Source organism: Gallinula chloropus, assembly GCF_964237585.1.
Source record: "Gallinula chloropus genome assembly, chromosome: Z".
NCBI lineage: Eukaryota > Metazoa > Chordata > Aves > Gruiformes > Rallidae > Gallinula > Gallinula chloropus.
Window position 1 is genome coordinate 23,744,128 of NC_140089.1, and position 27,368 is coordinate 23,771,495.

At 38.6% G+C, this 27,368-nt stretch overlaps 1 protein-coding gene across 2 annotated transcripts in view; it reads right to left on the minus strand.

Moving 5' to 3' along the window:
• ZNF608 (zinc finger protein 608) overlaps positions 1 to 27,368 on the minus strand; it is a gene marked incomplete at both ends in the record, with an annotated part of 84,076 nt that overhangs the window by 36,665 nt on the left and 20,043 nt on the right. For both annotated transcript variants that reach the window (XM_084278122.1, XM_084278121.1), the window contains one exon: positions 8,763 to 9,018. In XM_084278122.1, the coding sequence (XP_084134248.1) occupies positions 8,763 to 9,018 (256 nt within the window). The remainder of the gene's footprint in view (positions 1 to 8,762; positions 9,019 to 27,368) is intronic.

The window sequence follows — 27,368 nt, forward strand, 5'->3', positions numbered from 1 at the left end:
TACAAAATAAGAGTGACTATGAGAACATCTTTAAATAAGTGGTTTAGTCCATGAACCACACCAGTTAAAGATACTGTTTCAGCTGCACTTTCATTTCTTACTCCAGTGGTATTTATTTAGTAAGAAAACACTTGCACGCATACACACTTTTTTCATTAGCAGTCATCTCTCCCCCCTGCTATCTACAAATCCAAACACCACATGTTGCAAGTATTTTGTGCTGGAACGGTCTCACTTCTAAGCAATCTGCTGCTATTGAGATTTTGCTTTTGAGCAGTAAATGCTCAAAACTGTTACTTTTCTTAAAGCAACTCGTTCAGTGTTCATAACCTCACTGCTTGAGCAGGCTCAGTTTCACATTCAAATAAGTCTGTGAAAGTGTTTCCAATCTCAATTATCTTCCTTCCTTTTTCTGTGCACCCTCCCTGCCCCCATATGCTTGTTTGTAAAAGGGATAATTTTCTGTGTATGTACAGGCAGTGCAGGGAGTCTTCCTCTGTAGCAGTCTGGCAATATACAGCTTTTTATGTAAGCACTCGCTGGAATTCATTAGGTTTTTTCATTCTCTACTTTGGAATATACCACTGGAGTTGCACCCAGTCTTCTCACTGAGTAGTAAAATGTGACATTTACTGGGTCATTTTAGATAAGCTGGCCATTACTACCCTGGCTAAATAAGGTATTTTGGATATTTCTGGTCAGTCATTGCAAGTGTACTGTAGCTATGCTCTACATAGCATTACATCTCTATCCATAAAAGTGTAGCAACAAGATGAGCACTAGACAGTAAAGAAATTGCGCGGCCCTCCACGCAATAGAGATGTACAGCTCTTCTAAATAAAGTTGTAAAACTACCACTACTTAGACTCTGCACTATATATATTTTCAAGGAGGAAGACTTAGATCTAAATGCCAAATTTTACACTTAACAGCATCTTCACACAAGTTTCCCGAGTGCTTTTCGTCTAGTGGTGTCCGCAGTCTTCAGAAATCTTCTGAAGCACTCATATAGGGAAGGAGCGGAAGGGGTGGTGAATTAGCTGGACTTCTCCAATGGATTAAGAAAGCCCAGAATTTAGCAGTCATTCAGTTTTCACCTCCTTTTTTTTCCCCCTTTATTTTTCTGCTACAGGTCTTCACTAGCCTGTGATGCTTTCCATCACCTAGAGAAACAGCTGAAAACTTAAATTACTGCTTAAACGAATAACTAATTGAACATTTCTGGAAAAAGAAGTGCTTTGTAAAAGAATGAGAATTAAACCTAAAGAGGTCAGAATATCTCCCATCTGACATTTAGTTCTGCCAGCAGGCAACATCCATAACCTATTTTGCATTTCTCTTTCACTGAGAATGTTTATACCGACATGATTTATCTGCTGTTTGCTGTGAACAAAGAGCCTGCATAGTCCATCTGATTCACGGCAACTCATTAAAGCCACATCAACTTAACTATGTGCTCCTGGTTCATAAGAGTCAGTCCAAATGGCTTAAAACCATTTTAAGGGGCTTCTGAGGATACACGAGGGTTTGGGTCTAAAATCTGTATGTGCTTCATTTATTTTAGAGGAAAACAGTATCAAGTAGATGTCTAATTGTGAAATGGAAGATTGTGTGTGACAGGCTTTTTGAGGATTGGCTGAGGAAACCAGGGTTGTTTAGCCTAGAGAACAGGAGGCTAAGGAGAGACCTTATCACTCTCTACAACTACCTAAAAGGAGATTGTAACCAGGTGGGTGTCAGTCTCTTCTCCCAAGTTACACCTTAGGACAAAAGCAAATGGCCTCAAGTTGCACCAGGGGAGGTTTACATTGGAGATCAGGACATACTTCTTCACTGAAAGGGTTGTAAAGCACTGGAACCATCTGCCCAGGGTAGTGGTGGAGTTCATTCATCCCTGGAGGTGTTTATGAGGCATAGCGATGTGGTACTTCAGGACATGGTTTAGTGGTGGATTAAGTAGTGCTAGATTTTTGGTTGGACAGTTAAGACTCTTATGCTTTTAAAGGTCTTTTCCAATCTATGTGATTCTATGATTCAGTCAAAAACAGCTCCCTTTTTGTTTCTCTCAGGACAAACATTTTGTGCTATAAAAATAAAACATAGAAAAAATAAATTACTGACATACTAGCTTTGACCAAGCAGTCCATCTAGCCCATTACTTGCCTGTAACAGGGATCAGCACTGTATGTTTCAAACAAAAGTACAACAAACACTGCAGAAGCCAGTTACAGGGCAATGTCAGAATTTATGTCCCTAAACAAGCACATTATACTGAAAAGATCAGCCAAACTCTTGAGATGATCAAAAACATGTCTCAGACCCAACAAACCTCGGTGTACCTACAGCTAAATCCCTCTCATGGCCCAAATCACTCTTAAAGCTTTTCTCAGCCTATATACAACCCAATCTCCCGAAGTCTTTTTGTAAAGTAGGTAGAATTTCCAGAAACCATGAACATTTTTATGCAAGTCTGTGGTTTCCCATTGTGAGATATAGCCCATTTCTCATTTGCTACAAGATTCTACATGTACTAGGTGTCAAACTCCAAGTGCTTTTAGATAATATTATGAGACAGTTGAGGTCTATAAAGAATCGCCTGTCTCAGACTCCCTTAAATCTGTGATTTACTGTCTCTGATATCACAGACAGTAGAAAAGGGAGAAATTAAACATAACGTCTCAAAGTATAAACACATCTATAGGCTTTTTCTCAAAGATACCATTTTGACACCAGCTGATATTCATACTGGTCAGCAGATGACCGACATGACCACAGAAAATAGCTAGATTTTAGGTCAGCTAGTCAAAAATGTATTCTCCAGAAACCACTTTTTGTAGGACAGAAGAAAGCCTGATTTTTGAGCAATGGATCTCTTTATGCTTCTGTCCTACAAAAATAACCTCTGTCTTTCCATTCTGAAATATGGCGCCTAACAATACGAAACCACTGTTTCCTGTATCCAGCAAGTCAATGGCCTACATCACACAGGAAGGAAAGAAAATTAATGGACCCAGTTTGAAACCATACCTGTTTTTTACAAATGTATCACTTGGTTTAGTAAAGGGTATTACCTCCCCATGTAAACCCTGCCTGATCTTAATAGAACAGTGTGATTTAATTTCTTTATCTGAATTTCTATGAATTATTGTAACATTCTCTGATAAAACAGGTTTTCTACAAATCTCTGATTTCTGCAGTTGTTTACTTACATAGTTGGCATGGCTTTCAACATTACAAGTTTCATTGTTTCATCATGCTTTTGTACTTGTGAAAGTAGGAAAATGTGATTGTCAACCCACAAAAATTGCTAAGGGGAATCAGAGTCAGACTACTTCTCATTCTTCTATTTCTATAGACACATACACAACCCTATTTACACACTCGTGTACAAACACATACATAGCAAACTAGTCATCTAGTCCAACCTCCCTGCAACAAGCAGGGACATCTTTACAAGATCAGGTTGCTCAGAGCTTCATCAAACCTGACCTTGCATATTTCCAGAGATGAGGCCTCTACCACCTCTCTGGGAAGCCTGTTCCAGTGATCCACCACCCTCACGCTGAACATTTTCCTAACACCCAACCCAAATCTCACAGTTCTTCCCCAGCTTTCTTACAGGCATCTTTCAGGTATTTGAAGGCCGCTACAAGGTTTCCACAGACCCTTCTCTTCTCCAAGCTGAACAAGCCCAACTCTCTCAGCCTGTCTTCATAGGAGAGGTGCTTCAGCTCATTGAACATTTTTGTGGCCCTCCTCTGGACACACTCTAACAGGTCCATGTCATTCTTGTGTTGAGGGCTCCAAAGCTGGATGCAGTGTTATAGGTGAGGTCTCACCAGACCAGAATAGAGCAGCAGAACCACCTCTTGCAATCTGCTGGCCGCACTTCTTTTGATGCAGCCTGGGATGCGGTTGGCCTTCTGAGCTACAGATGCAAATTGGTGGCTCATGTCTAGCTCCTCATCCATGAATACTCCCAAGTCCTTTTCCTCAGGGCTGCTTTCCAGCACATGACCTCCCAACCTGTATGGATAATGGGGATTGTCCCAACCCAGGTGCAGGACCCTGCACTTGGCTTTGTTGAACCTTATGAGGTTCACCTGGGCCCACTTCTCCAGCCTATCCAGGTCCTCTTGGATGGCATTCCATCTCACTGGCACATTAACTCACCACTCAGCTTGGTGACATCAACAAATTTGCTGACTGCACACTCAATCCCACTGTCAATATCACTATTAAAGATATTGAATAGCACTGGTCCCAGCAGCTGAGGTTCTCTTGAGGAACACCGCTTGTCTTCCATCTGGACTTGGAGCCATTGACCACCATCCTCTGGGTGTGGCCATCCAGCCAATTCCTTATCCACTGAACAGTCCACTCATCAAAGCCATATCTCTCATGTCAAAAGCCTTGAAACTTGAAACAGACTGCTCTTTTAAAATAGTTTTTGCAAAACTAAAACCTCATAGTAAGGCATGGAGGAATCCATGTCAGTTCTGTGCAATAGAGATGTTTCCACAGCAACATCAATGCATATACACTAGTTGCAAACCTGGCATGCTGAGAAACCATACACAACACATACCAGCATGCCTCTTTGCCATCAAAACTTCTTTCTACTGAAAATTTCTGCACAATGGTGTCAGAACTGATAGTAGAGTAAGATTGGAATGCTCTGAAGATGATCTCATCAGATTTATGAGATCCATTCAACTCCTGCTTCTTACGTTGACACCTAGTCCGAAGTTATAAAAATCAAAAAGCTAACCCTGTTAAGAAGGCACTTTAAAAAAAAAATTCAACCATTTCCCCATTATTTGTTACTGAACAACAGAAGGTTCTACCCAAACTACACAAAGAGGAAGAATGCTGGTGCAGCAGTGCGAGAACTCCCAACACCACACGTAGACAGCTTGTTCTACACAGAAAAGCAGCAAGGTGACGGATGGCTGTCTCCTGCACAGTTCTCAAGCAAACAAGATGTCATCAGAACTAGTGCTTCCCACATCTAAAAGCAGACTATACTACTAGATGCAGAACCAAAAACAGGATGTGACCCAGGGCAACTGCATGTGAGAAACTAAGCCAAAAAGCAAGCTCTAAGCAATTTAGAAAGTTGGTTAGTGGTTTCCCTTTTTTTTTCTGGGTCATTTTTATTTCCTCCAGGTAGTAAGAAACAATTACTGCTCTCTTCAAAACTGTTTTCCCAGAAGATAATTACATGATTTAGCAAGTACCTGATTCTAGACAAACCTTATTTCTCAGTATATAAGTATTGACTTTTAGCAGCTGTTTGCCAGAGTAGCAGAAGAAATAAACAAACAAACAAACAAAAAAATACACTCCAATAACACTACCAAGCTACTTTTTGTGAAGGGACTTTTTTACTATTACTGGGTTGCAGCTTCTGGTGTCAGATAACTGCATCAGGTGCGAACTTTCAGGCTGTCTTGCCCATAACCATTTCTCATTCTGCTGCTACAGAGTAGCTTCAACTAGTTCCTTCCATGTTATTTTCTACAGCCATTAACACTGCTTTGGACATGTTGTCTGGTCATACCCAAAGAAGGTCATTATGCAGATGAAAATGCCTACAGCATGCATATGTAGAAATGAAACATGACACACCTTAGTTGTGCAACTGAGAAGTGCCCACATGATAACCAGCAGTCTCAGTCAATTATATGAGTAACCAGCTATGATTAGTTACAAAGCACTATAATAAAACGTGACAGACTTAGGTGCCAGCTTCACTCCACACGTCTCAAGACTGGAACACTCTGGGAGAAATGGTCTGCTTTATGAAATCTGCTCATCAAATCAACTGAATAGATTGGCGCGGAATAAATGAAAGGACTTATAGTAACAACGCTCCCTTTGATCTGTCAGTTTTGTCTGAAATCCCATGCTGCTTTTTTTCTCCCTCTTTGGAGTGATTATCACAAAAATAGGACTAAGAAAACCAAACATCATCCTTCTTCTGACCTTAAAGAACAAATGAAACAGAATGTGACAACTTGTTTAACATTCCTAAAAGAAAACTGGTTATTTCAGACACCAAAACCTTCAAAACATGATTTCTCAATCACGCCTCCTCCTCTATGAAGCATACATTACATTTAATAATGTATATTATTTCATCTTTCTCTACTCACTCTACAATTCTTATTATAATAACTGTGATCACCACATCCTTTCTGTATTTGCATTCCCACAGCAACTTGCTGCAGCATACAAAGGGTATTCAGCGGCACATTTGGTTCATAGTTCCCATATGCCATGGAATATGCAGGCATCCTACAATCCTGTTCTGATCACCTCACAATTCATCTTTCAGCGTGGCTAAATCAGATACACAATAATTAAAATATCTCACAGTGCACAGGGACATCATAGCTTACCTTATTAGAATGGTTTTACATTACAAACCTATCCAATATGCAGACAGCTAGATAGATGTCAGTTTGCATGTGTGTTTCTATTAAGTTTTGGAAAGCAGTGAAGGGAGTGGGAAAAAACATATGGGCATCACTAAAGAAATCTGTATTTCCATTGGTCATTATGAACATCAAGATGGTTTTCGATGTCACCAATTACAAAGATTTCAGTCATTCTGGATTTGCACCAATTTAAGAAAGGTCATGTTCTGGTCTAATTAAAGTCAAAATCATAACTGGAGCAAATGAGTATCTGATAATCTTCCTTCTGTTAAAGATAAATAGAAGACCCATCTGCACCCTGTTTTCAAAAATTTGGCAGAAGTGCTTTTACACAAGCTGCTTTCATGAGCATGTCAGAAAATTTGAAAACATCTAAATATATACATATATGTGTGCCCCAAACATCAAAACTTAATTAAAATGCAAAAATGATCATTAGGAACTCATTTTTCATAATACAGTGTTGATTGTGAACACTGGGAAAACAGTAAAATTTAATGGTATTTTCTTCAGTCAGCAGGGTCTGAAACAGTAAAACATAAAGAGCACAGAACAAGACACACAATATGAAATCATATTAATTATCTTCAGTTTTTCAATCTACATTCTAGCAGTATTGCTATAGCATTTTAGAATACAGTTTTATCTGTTAACGTGGACACTCATAGCTGTAGCAAGGCCGGTGTTTGTAAAGCTGTGAAAACAGCCACGATCAAAGCCGTTTCTCTCAAACATGCCATCACTGAACTCTTGAGTTGATTCAGAAAATTATTTTAGACAAACTGGGAAAAGGTTAAGGGAGTTAATTTCTGTTAACTAACAAGAGATTTTAAACCAGTAGAGTGCTAAGAAGCTGGTAAACGGAATGTCATCCTGACCAGATTTTTTTTATTTTTTTTTTTAAATACTTCATTTCTGGTGCCAAACCTTTAACAAGGCAGGCTTCTTAAATGCAGTGAGGGTCAGAAGTTTAGTTTATTCAGCAAGAATAACACTATTAACAGCTACTGCTCTTTCATGTCAACACAGTTAACGCCCACACATTCCAACTCTGTTTAATATGGGCCAGTCAAGGAAGATTGGAACTGCTAAGGGCAGTTAGCTTTGCAGGGATATTTTAAAACAGAATTTATACTGTGCTTTAAAAACAATCTAAAAGGATCAATCTACCTTATGAATCTGCTGTAGACATACACAGAGAGAAAGATGGATGGATGAAAGCATATAAAAGCAAGTAAATATGACTCTCTCTCTATTGATTTTTGAGAGGACAGTGTAGAGCATTTTGGTGAGGTCTTATATATCACTGTAAAGGACCAAATGCCGTTGTCTGAAGGATGTCAGAATTTATCATGAAGCAATGCACTGCTGTATTCTTTCATTATACCCTTTTGTAAATAATCTTGTTTTTGCTGTTGAGGGAGGTAGATCACTAACAGTTAAGTAAGCCTCAAAACAAACATCAGAACAATCACAGGAAGACTCTCAAGGAGACATAACTTGAGAAATTCACTATTATCAAACCAAGAACTGCAGAATTTTGGTGTACATGTGCAGTATTTTTAGCATTAACAGAAGAAAGCTGGTATTTTAATAATGAGTCTTTGAAAACCAGAATGAAAAAATATGCATATCATGGCATAATACTCCTCCTATTTACTTTGTTCTAAATCAACGTTTAGTATTCCCCAAAGTTCTCCAGTGCTCCTGCTTGGCCAAATGCCTTCAAACAATATTAAAGAAATCACTGTGGTTTAAATACTGCTTCTTCACCGGATGGAACACTCTCTTCTTTGAGCAAGAAGCCTTTCCTCTTAAAGCATGTTTCAAATAACCAAAACGCCAAACAATAATCACACCAAATTGAATTTCTGTGGGGTCTCTGGGGCTTCTACTGTAATGGTGAAATCTTTGGTCATAGTGTCTAACTTGAAAAATATTCAGCTTTCTAAGTTTTCATCTAAACTATTGATATATCCACTCCTATCACATAAACTCTCCTCATGATGCACATTTATGCTATGCTATTAGCTATTCCTTCATGCATTTTTCTTGGTATAACAATAGGACGCAATTCTGTTGCTAACTGGGGTTACGTGTTAGGTCATTTGGAAAATACGGTTGCTTAAATAATAAAAAGCCTGCCATTTGTTTTTAAGAGAAAAAACTTCATACCACAGCTACAAAGCTGTGACTGCCATTGTACATAATGGTGTCCCAACAGATTAGCAAGCCTGTAGTTATTACCAGGCAGATACAGCGAAGTCTCCTCCTCATTAATATATCTCACAGACAAACCTAATGGAAAAAACAATTTACCTTCTTCAGTTTCATGCCACACAATTCCTTCCAAGTTCACGCTGGTCCCAGGTTCACAGGGTCCAAGGCATTCAGGTTCTGTTACTACTCCAACCTCGCAAGTATTTACACCCACTGAACGAGTCCGTACCAAAAGCTGCTCGACTGGTGCTGCAATATTGGATGAAGATGGGGAAAAGTAGGAAGGCAGAATCTGAGGTGTGATACTGCTGGAAATCGGAGGTGGAGGTGCAGGCACTGTAAACAGGGGATCAACCTGAAAACAACAGACAAACTTACTATAATGGTGTTGTGAGATTTAAAAAAAAAAAAAAAAAAAAAAAGATAAATAAAAGAAAAAAAGCCCAGTTTGCTGAGACTGCATTTGTGTATGCAGGGATTTGTTGTATCATGGGTAATTTCTGTCTTATGAGTTTAATTTTTTTGACATCAGCCCAAATGTTGCACATGGAAAATTAAGTACAAAAATATCTATCACACTAAACAAGGCAAACTGCTACATTTCTACAAGACTATTCACTGTTGTCATAAACTGCTAGTATGAAATAATAATAAATTTTAAAAACAAGTATTAAGGTCACTTTTTTCTTGGTGCTGAGAGAGTCTGATTTGTGAATAGAAATTAATTTTGCAAACTGGGAGCTTCATTTTCTATTTAGAGAAAAACATACATTAAGACAGTATAAAGACATATAAATGTCATTTTCTCATGTGCATCATAGAGAAATTAGTACTTGGAACAATTCTAATATCTATATGGCATCAAATATAATCTCTTGACACCCAATCATTTAAAATACATTAGGATCATCCACCTAACAGCTTACAGATAACATTTGCATCTTTCTACTTGAAATAACAGATGAAGACTTTTACAAGAATCTATCCAAGCCACCTAATTCCTAAGGGCATTTCAAAGTGCATATTTGGAAGAATGCAATTCGCCAATCAGTCTGTAGACAAACAATTCACACAGAGACAATATCAATATATGCACTGGAGAAGTTACCTTTCCCATATGACTTCCAATATACCCAGTAGCAGATTTTCTGTATACAAACCTGGCCTGAGGGTTCTCGGTATTTTACTGTGGCCATAAGGTCCTTTGACACATAAAAAATAGCTAAACGAGGCTATGAGTGAAACAGGTAAACCACCTAAAATTCGTGTTTATTTGGCCCACTGGATCATAGATATCACACCAAGAAACCATCCTTCAATCTTTTTTTTTTTTATGGCTACTTTCCAGCTGCTTTCAAATAGATGATCAAACATCTTTTAAGTCTATGCCATTTTTAATTCTGAACCCCATAAGAAGAGTCAATAGAAGAGACACAATGACTCACTGTACATTGTCATCTAGGTTTCACTTGGGTGCATCTTAAGTAGATCAAAGTTAATTTTGCCTTCTTTTAAAGCCATGTGAGCAAATGGAGATACAAAGAGAAGAAAGGACTAAAGAGTATTATGCTTGTATGATACATCCTTTGTATCACAGATGAGCCTATTGCATCACATGGTCACTTTTCATGAGAAAATGAAATGGAAATCTAAAATTAAAAAGAACTCTTTAAACTGTAACAATTTTATAATTGGCCTTTGTAATGATTATTTTGCTTTGAGCATCATTTGTAGGTAGAAACTGAGAGCTAATGCTCTTATGTGTACACACAAGCCTTACGTGTGCTAAATATTTAACAAAATGGTTTCCTGTGATTTTTGTATGACCAATGTGGATTCTTATCTCAATTACACTAGAATTAGAGAGGAAAGGAGGGACCTATAACCACATTCTCCTCCAAATTCTTCCCAAATTGGGGGAGGAGCAGGGTGTCTTCTTTTTATTGAGGACTAAGATAATCTTCAAGTCAGAGCTAGAACAAAGATTTTTAAAAGGAAATATCAAAGCAAATATGTATACTAAAAGCATCCATTAGGAGTAAAAACCTGCTATTACCAGCAAAATTCCACCAAGTATCCTGTGGCATAAAAACAATGCAGTCAAGCAATGGTATCTTTATTCTTCTGTTTATGTATCTCAATTGCAGAGCTAAAGCACAGGCAAGGATGCTTTGCAGAGCAGACTTGGATGCACATCAGCAAGTGTACCACCTGACTCCCAACAGCAGCTATCACTTGCTATATCTAATAGGAAGCGTGACATAAAACCATAACCGTGTATGCCTAGTACAGAGGGACACTGATTCTACGCTACCCAGGTTCTGGCTGGCTGATGGCAAGTGGAGGCAAACAGTTTGGCATCACGGAGCCATGCTCCCTGACACCAACTATGTAATGGGGCTCTGTCAATGAAACAGCCTCGGTACATACCCCAGGAATAATTCTGAGGAGTTCTTAACAGATCTTACTTCAAGCCAGATGAGGACCACAGTCAGTAACAGGCAGGCAAACGGAGCTCAGTGCTTAAGAAAAGCTAACCCACATCCCTTCATAAAACCGAGAAATGCTGATGAAGGATGTATATGATAGTTTACATGGTGGCTTATAAAGCTGTGCAAAACCCCCTACTGCACATGCAGCATCATTCTTCCATAAAACATGCTCATCACAAAGCCAGGGGGAAAACAAAAATGTTTGCTATTATCATACTAAACTAGCCAAAGTTTTAAATGAATGTAGACTAAACTGGCAGATGTGTCTTCCATTTTCCAACTATTATAAACAGAGTGGGGTAGGGGGAAAGGCTAAAGAAAGCACAGATCTGACATTGTACCCTACCAAATATTTGCATTCAGTTTTGGTTTATTTAGATCAGTTAATAAACATGCATGTTTTCCACTAGACAAGGCCAGTGCAGTAAAAAGGGCTGCTGCTCTGTGAATTAAAATGTTAAGCCTTTGGTCAAGAATTAAGTGGACATTTACTGTCCCTGAGGTTCATGTTCATTGCACAAATATGACCTTATGCATAAGGAAAAAAAATATGCTGAGATTAAATATTGTTCCAGTTTTCCATGTTTTAAAATTATCTCATCTTGTTTGATAATCGTAGCGTCAGCAGAGCAAAGTGGTGGTTCTCAGTGATCATTGCAGTGACACAATTGTTTTCATGAATTCTCCAAAGGGCACTGATGTAAGCTATTAGAGGCAAAGAGAGAGGCAGGAAGGCCGCCATCTCCAGTGGAAAAAAGGCACATAAGTCTAACATCTGGTGGTGGCAGTCTGTCAAACTGAGGAAAGTTAATGTCAAGAACAGATGCTCTGCTGTTTCTCACTGTTATTTTTGCATGATTATTCCCAGGTGTTGGCGCATACTGAGCAGTAGCCTTGCTGTTTATCACACAAGAGATTCCAATATGAGAATAAAAATCTAAATCTGAGGAAGGTTATTTACATAGATGCTCTCTTTATACACATAATCAAAGGGCTCCAAAAAAGACAGAAATATTCAGGCAATATTTTCTTCATTCACCTAATTCCAAGGGCTTTTGAGAGCTGATTAGTGACAAAGGCTAGAAAGCTGGAGTGTTATTCATGGCAGTTTTCCACTGCCAAGTGTTTGATTGTATCAGAGAGCTATGGCTCTTAGTAGTAGAAAGCTCACAGAAAATGAAGAATGTCTGCCAAGCAATGTAGTCAGTGCTCCATGGAGCAATCCTCTATCTGAACATGACAAAAAAATATTTTGGTGGCTGTGTAACATGAGTCAGTATGAGTTACAGGATATGGAAGAGAGGAAATGTCATCCTAACTAGAAATAGGCGTGATAAACAGGATTCTCTTTCACTTACTCAGGTAGGCACTTTGCATGCTGGAGTTAAGTTTTGCTCATCAAAACTCATCTTCCTGATGCACTGTAGGCTTCTAAAGTTATGTCTGAAAATGAATGTTTTGTGTCCTTTGTACATGATTTCCTGACAAGGAGGAGAGATTCCAGTGGACAATGTTGAGCTTACAGAAGGTACAGAGATTTCAGCATGCCCAACATCATACTGGTGCAATCAGCTGTACTATATTCCAGTCCTGCAAGAATGAGACCATCTGAAGTCTTTATGGGACAGAGTCTCTTATGGACTCCTGCGGAAAACTCACCTGAATGAAGAGCAAAATACAGGGAGCACCTACAGCCCTATTTGACCTGGTACGAATCTTACAGAAACAGATTTACAGTCGTATTCATAATAAAATCACTTTTCACAGAGATTTAAATGGCTAATTTTTGATCATGTTATCAAGTGCATTCTGTATCTATGCATTTCATGAATTTCAACCTTGAAAACTCTCAGAGGGTATGTATGTGTGATATGTTTCTGTCATAAACCACAACAGGCAAACTAGAAAATAGCTGCCATGCAGCCAGGCTAGATGACCCATCAACATGTGCTATCACATGCAGTAACTATGAATGTATGTGTAGTTCCACCTCATCAATTAAGATATATCTTTTGAGATATAATCTAATGATAACATAATCTGCCAATCTAAAACCAAACGGGGTCATAGACTACTGCAGTGTTACCCACCAAGTGATTTTAAAATGTACATGCCAAAAGTCATTTAATCTGTATACATATATACAGAAAGGTAGAGGAGCAGGTTTAAAGCTCAGGATAAGCCCTTCCAAGAAAGCACTGCTTTTTAAATTAAGAAGAAATTCTTCTGTAGGCATTCCTAGTAGGAACGTCTGCTGTAGTAGAAGGAATGTAGAAAGAAGATCTGAATGTTATTATGGGCTATTAAAAAAACTCCCCCCCCCCCCCAAAAAAAAACCCAAAGCCTGACCTTTTGCAAAACTAAATCCTTCCTTAAAAAGACTCACCAACATAAAGACTGAAAGGAATAAAAAATCCTCCGACCTTGCAAATGACAAGCTCTTTAGTTATGAATTAATATTTCACAGAATACCTATGTCTGAAATTAAATATGTCAAATAAAGGAATTCAGTTGTAGATGGAAGTTTTGCTTTCTCCAAATTGCTTTCTCTAGATTTTAAAGTCAGGAGATTATCACGTTTTTGTATAAGCATGCTTGCCCCTACCGAAATCTTCTAAAGCAACAGGGAGCCCAGAAGACCTCATTCTAATCTCATTTACAGCATCATAAATCAGAAGTAATTCTAATGAAATCAATTTAACTCCTTTGGAAGAAAACAAATGTTTGAGAATGTGACATGGGAAAATGTCAATTTTGTCTACATTTCTAGACATCTCATTGATCTTTAAATCTGTTCTTGACACAAAAGTTGCCACGCAAAGACTCTGCACATCTAAATACCAAAGCTATTCCTTCATAGGCTACCATGTAACAGTAATTACACCAATGAAAAATTCCAATTTAATTTCAATTCTGTATTTCTTGCATCTAAATTCATATAAGAGGCTGCTCAGAAGCATTTCGACACCATACTCAAAAGAACTGATGTTTTACGTTCTTAAATAAACCACTATTAGTTTTGAGATGAGAAGGATTTAACTATACCTTCAAAATACTGGTCATTACCTAAAGATATTTTATTTACTATAGAACTTGCTTATTATGTAACAAGACATTTTTGGCAAACAAACATTCTACATCAAGTCCCCAGGAGAAAAGTTCAGTGCAGTGAAGGATATGCATAGAAAGTAGAAATACAAGAAGACACGGATGTAGAAAAGAATTTTGGTCACAGGACAGACAGATCTATTGCAAGCTCTACAGTCAATATGCAGTGAAGTCAGAGGTACTAAGGAAGTTACTTATTTTGGGCAACTTAGTTGAGTGTCACGGGAGCTTGAATATAAAAGGATGAAGGAGGTTCAGATTGTTTAAATCTCATTCAAATTTTAGACTTTTAAAATGAGAATATGTATTTTTTTAAATGTATACTCTAAAACTATCATAATATGGACAAGAATCCTAGCATGAAATTGTGTTGAACTGAACAATATATCATCTACTTGGAGATTCCAAGTGTTTCATATTCTTAAAATTAACTTCTCCAATTATCTGAGTAGTTGGAGAGAAAGAGAGAGGAAAAAAAGAAATCAAAGAGACTACTAACATAAAGTGACATTTTCTTTCCCAGTAAATCATCAAATCCATCAATCTGGAATAATTTCTGAATATTTTTTAAAGGGAAAAAAAATCACTTAAAACTCTTACTAACACTACTGATCTTTCAGTACAAGAAACAAGGAAAATTTTCCCCCTTGTATTCAAGATCTTCTATGCCATTCCCATCAGCTGCTGAACCAGCAAGTGTAGTTCTACAAACTCACCATCTTTTGACAGCTACATATTCTTTCTACATGCAGACCTCCAGACCTCCTCCAACATTATGCGACTCTATCTGCAACACCTCCAGAGACATGATAATTTTAATATTTTTTTAGGACAGCACTATTATACAATGAATACCATGATGAAAACTCAAAGCTTTGAGTAAGGTCTAATGCAGAAACAATGGAGCAAAACAACAAGCAAGAAAAATTCCTTGTCTTTGCTTATATCTTCTATTCTAGCTCAGATGCTTGGGATTTCCCAAAGCCATTCACCCGTTTTATTGTGGGAGAGATTAGCATTTGACAGCTGCCAACGATACCATTCTGCCAAAGGCAGCATCTGTGAAAAACTGTATGTCAACTCTAACATTTGGCAGAGTCCTGGGAGCATGTCCAGATCACCACCTGCAAATTTCTAGTAAAGACATTTCTCCTCTTTCACCCCAAGTAAATCGTATTTATTGAGATACATCCATCTCTAAAACACCTTTGTCCATTTAAATTTTATTTATCCTGGTCAGCTCCTTAGTCTTAACTTCCAAACTTTTCTTTAGACATCCTGGATGTTTTGCTAAGCTTCAATACAGAATAAGCAAGCACTGAAATTCACTGAAGATAACCTATTCTTTCCAGACAGACACACTGTATTCCACAGTCAAGAAAGGAATTTTCCTGAACATTCAAGAAAGGAATTTCCCTGAACTATCTGGGTTTCAATAGAATATGCGTAAGATGATCTCTGCTATCAGGTGATGTAATGCAGCTGAATATGGTAAAAAACAAGGCACAGCCATTTGCTGGTATGGATTAGAAACTGCTTTATCACATTCTGTGATCCTTTAGAAGCTTTTCATTTCAAAGAAAGGAGTTTTTAATTTTAAAGATGACCATCGCCCCTTTTTCTGCTACGGTCAACCTTTCAGAGTTCTGAGCCTGAAGAAAGATGATAAGGTATTTCTTATGGAAATCTCACAGCATTAAGAATAAATGGTACCCTGAAGCTGCCAGTGTTTATGTGCAACAGGTGTAAGACTTTGACCCAGGAATGATGCTATGCTTGCTGTATGATGTATCAAGACACAAATTTACCAAGGAAAATTTTCCCACACTTAATCGTTTATAGGAAGATAATAGATAACCTAGTTGCACCATGACTGAATACATTTAACTGTTAAATTTCAAGGTTTCATTCTCAATGTCCAAACAAATCATGCCACAAGCCTGTGACCCTGCTGCAGAAGTTACCAAATGATTACCAAATGATGGTTTCAGTTAAGTCAATAATGTTGCTGAGGTCGGGTGGAATAGCTGCCTTTTCAGCAACTATGGAGTGCTGGGACACACAGAACCCATATAATTTTGGAAGGGTTTTTTTCCAGGAATCCACTGCATATAGCCGAATGGCAAACAAGACACAGAAAATAACTGGCTTCTTTGCACCTCTTCAGCTTCCTGTGTGTCAATGGTCTACCAGTAGATTGTTTTGTTGCCTTTTATCCATTTGCTGAGTATTCTATTTTTTGAATGCAAAGTTGCATACATTGTGATTTAGGCTGTTGCTACCTCAACTATAAACATTATTGTGAGAAAAATTAACTAAGTTATATTGATTTCTCATCCAAAACGTTGACAACCTTTATAATCCTCAGAACTGAGCTTCCTTGATGTTCTACATGTATCAAAAATTCTTAGTTGCCTAAATTGATTCTTATGGATGATACTCCTTAGCATGTTCTGAAAATGTTCCTATATTTATCAGTGTCTACAGAACCCAGAAGTTTTAATCTAGGTAGCCCTTAGACTTCTTAGGCACGTTAAGTGGATCTTTTGGTTAACGTATTCCTCTATTATTGCCCTAGGCCTCCCATTTGGGCTTTTCAGTAGGGTAAAGGAACCCACATCAGTTAGTTTTTCTCCAACTAACTCTGTGCTATTAGCTACAAACACTACCAAGTGTATGATACCGTGTCCTAATTTTATTTAAAGAACAAGACAGTATTATTACTTCTAAGAATGAGAGATACACATTCATGGTTATTTAGCAAATCACTAAAGGAAGCCACTTTTAAAATGACCTTCATTCAGCTTTCCTGTTCACCATGATAGTTCAACTGCAGAAAGATCTGAAGCACTATAATTTAGCTATCCCTGCAACCACCCACTGTTAATACCTGTATTTAATAACAGAAATAAAATCTTTATTCTGAAATGCAGTTTGAGGTGTTTACAGTATCTTAGGGAAAGCAAATTTATCATAAGTTTTTTTTTTTCCTCTCAACTAGTATACGCCTTTCCTCTGGTGTAAATTCAGAGTAGTTCCACTGAGGCTTAACTATGGGCAGGTTTGGACAGTAATGTTTGTTTTACCAGGAAGTAATTAGCATTTCAAATTATTTTCCAAGAGGTCTGAAGAAAAAAAGATCTGAAAATAATAACGTGCAGTAAAAATTTTAAGAGGAAAACAATCTTTGTGAGGAGAAACTGCCAATACCTCCAAATTGTTTTGGTCTGTATTTTTTTCTTTCTAAACTGAACGTGGTACTGACACAAAGCATTTGATAATACTTAACAATGAGACTTAAGGATTAATTTTACAGCACAAAGGCAAATACAAGAACTGGAGTCAGCAGGGAAGGTCTAGCTAGATTTACTTACCTACTTGCCTCAGCTCTGAGGCCATTCAGTTTCTGCAGAGAGGAGAAACCCTAGTTTAGCCTTCTCTTAATTCTCTTTCATGAGAGCACCTACACTATCAGCACCAAATCATCTGCTTACAGGCTGCTGAACAGCCAGCCGAATCTTGTCCTTTCTGTGGCTTAAAAGCAGGTCACCTTGAGATGGCTGTTCTCATGTCCCTACCTCAAAGACATTTTTCCCTATTGATTTTGCATTAGTACCTTGGTATCCTCATTAGCATGCTCTCCAAGCACCTAAACACAGACAAAAGTTTACATCTGCAGAGTTTTCAGCACAGGCTTATCATTCCTGTCTTGCTGAGAAAGAATGGAGCCATGCAATGGACCGGGTTTCACCAAAAAAAAATCCCAGACACCATTGTTGAAACAATGTTGTGTTTCAGTGCATCAAGCTAACCTTTAACTTCCTCCTTTCTTAGGCAGTCTCATGGACTATTTTTAGAGTTTAACACTGTGATCAACACCTGCTGCAAATGACGCTCCCTTTCTGTTCAAATAAAGCAACAGAAATCAGCAGTCCTACTACTCTGCTCTTCATGGGCTACATTTTGCAGTTGCTTGCACCTCCTATTCTCTGCTCTGTACACAGCCTTTCTTGTCTATCCACTGCATGATGAGCTTATAACAAAGACAAACAAACTGAAAGAAACTACTTTTTTTTTTTTTTTTTTGCTTGGTAGAAATCCAAATATTTTGCTCAACTGAGATAAAAAATAAACCTAATCTAAGCTGTCATGAAATCATGAAATGACTCTGGCAATTCTATCAAACCATACAGACATGTACAGATCCTTTGAAGAAATGAAACTGCAGTTTATCAAGTGTGATTTATAAGCAACACTGATTTAGCTGGGAGATAACACTGCTGTCTAATCATTAGTAGTCAGACAACAGCCATGTGAACACATCAATTATGGGCCACTGCCAAAAGCCCTTGAGATCCCAGAGATTAACAGCCAATCCTCTGTTTTACAAGCTCACATCAAAAAGAATATTAATAAGAGGAGGGGCAATGTGAAAGCTTGTCAGAGTAATTCACGCACTAAACCAAGGCATTTTTCCCTTTGCTCTGCCTTGAACTGGTCCATGAAAAAAGCTGGCATCAGCTACAAAGCACGAAGCTGCCAATTTCTCAGAAAATGTTTTTCATTAACATATGGGAAGTTGTGAAAGGCTGCAAAAGCTCTGTTTGGTGGATAAAGGCGACAACTTCTGTGTTCCTTCTCTGAATGTATCAATTATACAACCTTAATCATTATTCAGATATTTGGAAATGAACATCCATGCACAGAAGTGTTTGATGGCTTTTCTCTCCCTCGAAACCAGAGCTGTTTACTATTATAAACAAATTAGCCAGCCTTCAAGGCATCCATTTACTCTGTCTCACTAATGACTTAGTAAAACTGCAGTAGAAATACTACCAGCTCATCTTCAGCTTCATTTTGGTCTTGTAGGGAAAAAGACAACCCACAATTGTGCCTCTCTTGCTGACTTCTATGCAGGGTGGCTCACCAGAGGTTTTTTCTTCTTATGAATACATGAATGGAAACAAGACAAGAATATACGTCCAAAGGGAGCAGTTATTTCTTTGTGTAAGTGTAAACACGCCTATTGAGATTGACCTTGTACAACCTGTTGCTGGCATTTTAAATGCAGTGATATTAAACTTTAAGCTTGGTCCAATCACTGTCCAGTCATAAGTTACCCTGTCTGGACTCCACTTAAGGATCTAAAAATAGAGATATGTCTTACAGCACAGCTGCAAACAAGCTGCATTCAATTCTACCAGTACTGTATTTAAAGGTATGCAGTCTGGAAGAGAAATTCTCATTTGCAGGGACTTTCCAGAGCTACCTTTATATAAGATATCCAGCTACTGCCAACAATTAACCTCTGAGCAGAGAGGGAGCAAAAAGCAGGAACCTTTGCTACCCCAGAGCCAGTAATGCGAAAAATACACCTTCAGGCACAGCTCCAGAATACATATTGTTTGTGAGATGAGCCAGTTTTAAAAGTTTCCACTTTGCTGTGGTCTTACAGATACTCATTCCCTTGTTTTTACCTGGACTATTTCGTACGTAGAGTGTACAGAAAAGTACTGCGTCCAGCTCTAGGGTCAGTAGAAGAAACATGGTAAGCTACTGGAGCGAGTCCAGAGGAAGGCCATGAAGATGATCAGAGGGCTGGAGCACCTCTCCTGTGATGAGAGGTTGAGAGACTTGGGCTTATTCAGCCTGGAGAAGAGAAGGCTCCAGAGAGACCTTATAGTGGCCTTCCAGTACCTGAAGGGCCTACAGGAAAGCAGGAGAGGGGCTGTTTGTCAGGGAATGTACTGATGGGACAAGAGGTCATGGCCTTCAAATAAAAAGAGTAGGTTTAGATTAGACATTAGGAAAATTATCTTTCCTGTGAGGGTGGTGAGTCCTTGGCACAGGCTGCCCAGAGAAGCTGCGGCTGCCCCCTCCCTGACAGTGTTCAAGGCCAGGCTGGATGGAGCTTTGGGCGGCCTGGGCTTGTGGAGGGTGTCCCTGTACATGGCAGGAAGTTGGAACTGGATGGGCTTTGAGGTCTGTTCCAATCCAAACCTTTCTGTGGCATCCTACTGCAGGATGGTATATTATTAGTCAGATAGACACAACTAAGAGGACCATAATCAGACATGAAGGGGACACAGGCGGGAAGCATTTCAAGCAGCAGATCCATATTATAGAACCGCCTGTTCAGTAAACAGCTGGAGCAAAGAGATGTCAGTCCCAGATTATTTGCTCAGGTAACCATGGCAATGTTAGCTTCCACAGCTTTACTGTTTCAGGGACAACTGTAATGACAATTTTAACTAAGAATACAGTGTTGTATCAGTCGTTGTGTTCTTACAGCTGAACAGGTGGACAACACATATCTGGGGGAAAAAATACTACGACTTGTCTCACACTTATGGTGGAATTCATCTTGACACACCAGTTAATTATCCAGGGTCCATGGGAAAGCAGTGTGACAGTGACAGCTCAGTTTCAAATTGGTTTCTGGAGAGGTGGAACCACAGGCTCACTGTACGCATGGCACTGAAGGGAACAGACTCTCACACAATCATTATGCTGGCACAGCCACAGAGAAGGCAACTGTTGGCAGAGACAATGCAACATCTTAAACTCACACAGTTCCTTGCTCACTTAGGTTTGCACTTTATTTTCCCATAGCAGAGCAATGCCTGGAACACACCATGTCCTTAAAGATCTATCACTTGCAGCTTAACAGTTGACACAATTTTATAAATACTTTTTGCCTTATCCTAGACATACTATGGAAATATATCCAGTGTTTTAAAATTAAAGTTTCTTTCTGATACATGTTTCTCTTATGTGTCCAAAAAGCACACCATGCTATGATCCACCCTAAACCACCTCAAGTTTTCTAATTTCAGCACACTTTCTATTTCCATCATTTTACAAAAACTAGTCATTCTGCAATTCATTTGCTTAAGAGATAACCTAGGAAAACATTTCAGGCAGGTGTCTTCCAAAGCAGTAACTTCATAAGTGATGTAACCACTGTGAAGCTGATAATAGGGTAGGAAGAGGCAGGGATGGGGGGGGAGTAATTTTGTATTGAAAAGTTGAATTTATTAAGAGGCCACGTTTTTGTTCAGCTGGCAAGGACAAGAAATTTGTCTCCTAAATGTTCTCTAACACTGTTTTTGAATTTGAATGAACTAATACAAACAAATACCAATGTTGGATGTAACACAACATGAGCTAACATAAGTTTGACAGGAGTGGCCTCCCAGTATCTAGCAAATTAAAAAGAGAGTGTGTTTAACAATTCTTATACTGTATTCACAACAAGGTCAAGATTTTCTAAATTTCTGACTTAGAGATAGACTTTTCAGAAAGCACTGAGCAGTCTGTGTGGAAATATCTATGACTTATGAGATGTGTCACACCAGGCAATTGGAGGCCTCTTAAATCATAATTGAAAAAAATTTACCTAAGAGCATAAAGAACTACCACAGTACCTGGATCAATGGGATCCTATTAGAAACGTGAAGACTTTAACTGAGTCTAATGACACTTAGATTGGTTCTTACTATGCCTCCTAACTCACTACCAATAAATGCAAGATAAGATAGCAAGTAAGAAGAAACCTTTTTAATAATGTAGAGGGCAGGACTTAAATCAAGTAACTCATCTTTGGTGGTGATCCTGTACAAATTCAGGTTCTACGTGGCACAGTTCACAAGGAAATGTCACAATGATATAGATATGAGTGCCATAAAACAGGGAATGCTTTAGAATACAACAACTGGATGATAGCCCTAATACAGAGCTCCTGATGATGCACAGCAGCAGAATCTTTATTCCAAGCAACACCAGTTACTTTTTCAATTCACAATTAGAAGGTTTTCACCACTATGTCAAGCTCTAAACACTTATTTGCTTTAAGAAAGTGTTAATGACTTGGCTAATCACACAATTTTATAGTTCTATAATGCACTCTGCTGTAAAAATTAAACCAGTGTTTATTACACCTCTGCTACCTTTCCTTTCCTTCTTATTGGACTGACTTTTAAATGGTTAAAGCAAATACTGTAATACAATAAACCAGAAAAAGAGCACTAGTTGACACAATTCTCAACGTGTAACACCGTATTTTAGTTCAAAGCCTACTCATGAAGTAGTTGAAATCTCTACTCTCAGATACTGAATTTAATGACATACTCATTTTTTCAATTTAGATGGAACTACTCCATCTGGAAAACATAGAAAATTGTATCAATGCTAAATTACATTAAAGAGATACTGACAGATTAAAATTGAAGCTACCTTGCTTGCATTATTACTAGCATTTTAGGTAACTGAAAAAGGAAGAAGTTAAATTTTCTTGTAAATGTTAGTATTTGCTTCTGGAATTTCACTCCTTTTGGGCATTAAAACTAACCTAGTCAGTTCTCCGTTGTCTATCTGAAATACAGTATTTTTGCAAAATTACACTTTTCTGCAAAGTCTCTTTAGTGTCAACAATGTTTATGTGACAGGCCCTGACACTGTAGTGTTAAAGTGGCATGGAGAACAAAGCTTCCTTTATCACTGGAGAATCAATATGACTAATGGCTACGCAGAAAAGACTGGATCAAAGCTACCTGAAGATGCACTGCTTGTGTGTTAAGGATAGATAAATAAGAAAAGGCACAGGTGTGCATGCACAAGCGCACACACACACACACATTGTGAAAAGCATACACCCAAGGTAGAGAGTTGGTGCATCTTTGAATATAAGCAAAGAACTTCATGCATATTCTTACATTACAACCTAGCTTTTCTATAGAGAAAAAAATGCCAAAAGGAATCAGATAAGCATGACCTGCTTTGATTGCTAAGGCATGATAGAGAAAATTCTGCACTTCCATGCAGCAAAGAAATAGGTATTTAAGCAAACCTAGAGGGGGTTAGCTTGATTATCAACTGAAGACTGACCACTTGGTTTCAGTACTGCTTATAATTAAAAGGGAATCAGCATGCATTTTATTAAAATTGTCATGGCACTTGAATTCTGGAGAGTATTTACTGCTCTATAGAAAGAACACAGTGTCTGTTGTTCTGCCCCCAATCGAGTATTACTTCATATGCCCAAATCATGTTTAAGAGTCTGATAATAGGTTGTAGGAATGGATACAGCTAGTGCTTACGGCATAATACAGATAATTTCCATGCCATAACACAAACAATTCGCTTTGTGGTTCTAAAACCTAGAAATATTGAGATCATAGATTCATTTCTTTCAGCTGTGAAAGCCACTTTATATGGAGGCATTCAGTATGGAAATATATTGGCAATTTTCAATAACTCAATGATCTTGCCCACTCCCCCCGCCCCTTCCCTCTGGGTATTGTGAAGCTTATGGCCAGACTGTGTACTATATTCAATTAGAACTTAAAACCCAGAACGGATGCCAGATTTTTCAAAATAGCTCACAAATCAAAACAAGAGGCCAGATGTTCAAAAGAACAAAGCACACTGGGTGCACGGGTTTCCCTCACAGTCTCATAATGGCAGAAGTAGGTGCTGGATGGTTCAAAAATCTTACCCTAGTTGTAGGTGTTAACCACATTAAAAATCTGCCCTTCAGAAATGAACTCATAATGCCCCCAAGCGCTCTGAGATCCTTGGAAGTATGAAATAACCACGCACTGAAATAGTTAGACCGAATTCCTCTTTCATTCATGTAAAAGGAATCTGGAATTTGGTCTTCCATCTGTTTGGGGGCAAGGAAGAGACTGTTTCTTGGCTCTCTTTTTCCTCAGTATCACACAGAAAGCTTTTTGCCTTTTTTTTTTTTTTCGCACGTGTTTGTTCTAAGCAAAATGAAGAAAGACGACTAAAAATGGAGCAGGGTAGGATGCCAGTGGATAACTGACAAATTAAGCTATGTTTCCTTCTCCCACACACAAGCCTTCAGCTTAGTCCAATACATCAGACGAGCACAAGGGAGGAGGATGTATTGGCTTTTTTCTGCTGCACACACATTTGCATGAAAAGGAGCAGTCAAACGAAAATTAAGCACTTAAACAGCTTAAAAAAGCACTGGTTCAGAATACTGTACTTCAATAAAACATTCATTGTTATTCAATGCTTGGCAAATGACATTGCCATCACATACTAGTAGAAGAACCGTGAAGAATAAATGCTATCTGAAAAAGAGGCTTGTACTTATGCAGCGCTAATGACCATCTAAAAGAGCGATTCTGCATGGTTACATCCTCTTTGAGATTCACAGCTGCAGCTTCACAAGAGCAGCCATACATCATAATCTGCAGCCATTTTAGGCTACCCTTGTGCTTTGGACAGCAATATGGGCAGTAAGGAACTGCTAATCTGTGAAGTTACAATCAAAAACAAGTTTATTCAGCGGTGACTGCTGAGGAGGAGGTGTTCAGATTTTAGTGCTGACACCACTTTTGTAACAGCAGCGACACGGGGGGTGGAGGGAACGAGGGGGGCGGGGGACACGAACTCGACATCTCCATATTTAGTTTCATTAGATAGGAAACTTCTTTTTTTTTTTTCCTTTCTAACTCATTATAACAGTCACCGGGAGTAGCGCGCAAGCCATTCTTTTAAAAGGTGGGATAACTGTATTTTAAAATTATGAAACTCGCGTTTTAATTAACATGAGGAATTTGCTTATTGAACGACGTGCTGATTCTTGTAAACATCATTAATTAACTGATATACAGTGACTTTTCAGAAGTCGCATTACCTCCCCTACTTTGAGACCGTTTGATAATCAAAGTTACGCTAATATCCAGTAAATTAGTCACAGATTTTGTCAGCAAACTGAAGATAGCCTCCACTTTCTAGATGCACAAGATTCACTACCACACCCATCACACCAAATATTTTCTTCAGAATCTTCAAGAATAGTGCAGAATTTCTTTATCTTACCTGAGCTTCATGCATATGAAGTGTCTTGGTTCTGGTTCCGATCTGTGATATTCTTTCTAGCTGTGGCCACAGCACCTAGCCACCATACAGCCCAGTAAGAAGTTTCAAACGATCTAGATGGAGGATTCCAAGACAGAGCAGCAAAGGAGAAAAGGATTTCATCAACTGGGTTTCTCCAGGCACTGTCCCTTCAGGTTAACGAAAGACTTCTTAAACTGAAAGCCCTGACAGAGTTGTTCCAGATGCACAGCTTACCCGTGAGACATACATACATACATTCCTGCGGTTTCACAAAGCATTTTCCTATTAATTTGGAAATACCTTTCTTGGTAACTGGTTGATAAGTCCATTGAAACAACACGGGAAGCTGACAAAGCACGCCAGGGAATCAGAGATTTGACTACCTGTATAATCTGTCAAATGAACAGGAAAGTTTAGAGGAAAATGTACTCGCTATATTCCACCTCTTCTAACAGTGAATGTGCCACAAGATGTGAAAGAATGAAAAAGGCATTAAAAAGTGTGATTAGAATAAATGCAAGGAATTAGTATCACACAAATGCAATCAAAAGAATAACTACACATCTTATGGAAATGAGAAGCACTGATGGCCTGCATGAAGAAAGCAAGCCATGTGATATAATGGAGTAAATAGGTTTTCAGTGCTCACTTCTCTTTCTGGGGTTTGTTTTTGGTTTGTTTGGTTTTTTTTTTAATAAATTGCTCTGGTCAACCAGGTGATTGCAAATGTCGGTCTACATGCACAAATAAACTCAGTATATTTGGTCCGGAGTCATACATCTTGTAACAGCCACAACTGAGCTGAATTGAAGTAAGGGTATCAAACCCAGACACTCCTCACCAGCCCCACCTCACTTACTTTCCCTTCACAAGGCCCAAGTAACTCCACCTTTCATCCCAGCCAAACCAGACGCCGAGACAGAAAAAGCACACTACTGTTGATAAACTGTGGTCACCTGGACTTTTTTATTTTTATTTTTTCTCCTTTTTTCAACAGAGGCAAGCTGGGGAATGGCTCAATTGTAGAAAATAAGGAGGGAAAATAAGAAAGCACTCATCATCAATGAGTACTGATAGCATTCTGGGTAGACACCATTAGAAGCCCACTTGGGGTTACAGCTGGAGTTTTATTTTCAGAAGCCTAACACAATTGCTGTACAGATACCTGCAAGCTGAAGCATGCTCTAGCTACCAGCTTTGTCCTGGCACTGCTCCATTCACACCCATTTCACACACAGCTTCACTACACACCCAGATGCAAAGACTGTAGTACAGCCAAAGCATTTGCAGAAGACTCTTTTGTCAGAGTTGGGCAAAAAACCCTTTGTGAGAGAACTGAACAAAAATGTGTCCTTTTGTGTCCAGAAAGCAAGAAAACAAGATTTACCATAGCCCACTTCCACACTAGCAAACCCGTAAAGATATAAAAGAATTTTCCACACTGGTCTTGGGGAGTGCTCTTGGAGGAACTGATTCCTCTAAATGCAGCCTGACCAAACCAAAGAAATAACATTTCCCTACTGAAAAGACTTGTAATGATGCTTTGCTCTCATACCCCAAACCAATGAATGCAGTAATTCAACATTAATGTGGGCTACAGGTTTATTTTTAAATGAAGCCATAATTTCAAAGTGGAGTCAATTAATCTCGAGGTAACTAATATTTCCTCCCTGCTCATAGCCTGGTCTCTCAGCGACTGCTTTACAAATTTAGTAATGACTAAAACAAATTAGCCTAATTACCTGGAAAACCTGGTATACTGACTTTCAGTTTCCAGATCAGATGACCTCCTCTATGTCAAAACACTGAAAATACAGAAAGTATGAAAGTGAACAACAAAAGTGTCACACTCCTCATCCCTCCAGCCGGTTTTTAGTTGCAAAAGTAAGTAAACATAGTGACTCCTTTGTGCAACAAAGGCAAGATCAGATCAAAAGCACCCGTGGGCCATACAAATGCAGCCCAAGTAGGACAGAGAAAAATGTACTCTGACCCCTGTATTTGAACTTGCCAAAGGCTTGCCTCCTGCAAGATACTGAAAATTTGTTAGTGGGTTAAACCACTCATTCCACATTTAATTCTGAAAGCAGTATTAAGTTTGCATGTCTTTTCTTGAATTCGAAGTTGATAAACATAATCATAAGAAAGGGGAGCTCTTATGACACCATAAATATTATCCAGAGCTATTTTCATCCTAATGAGTTGGAATCATGTCAGCAACATCCTTTTC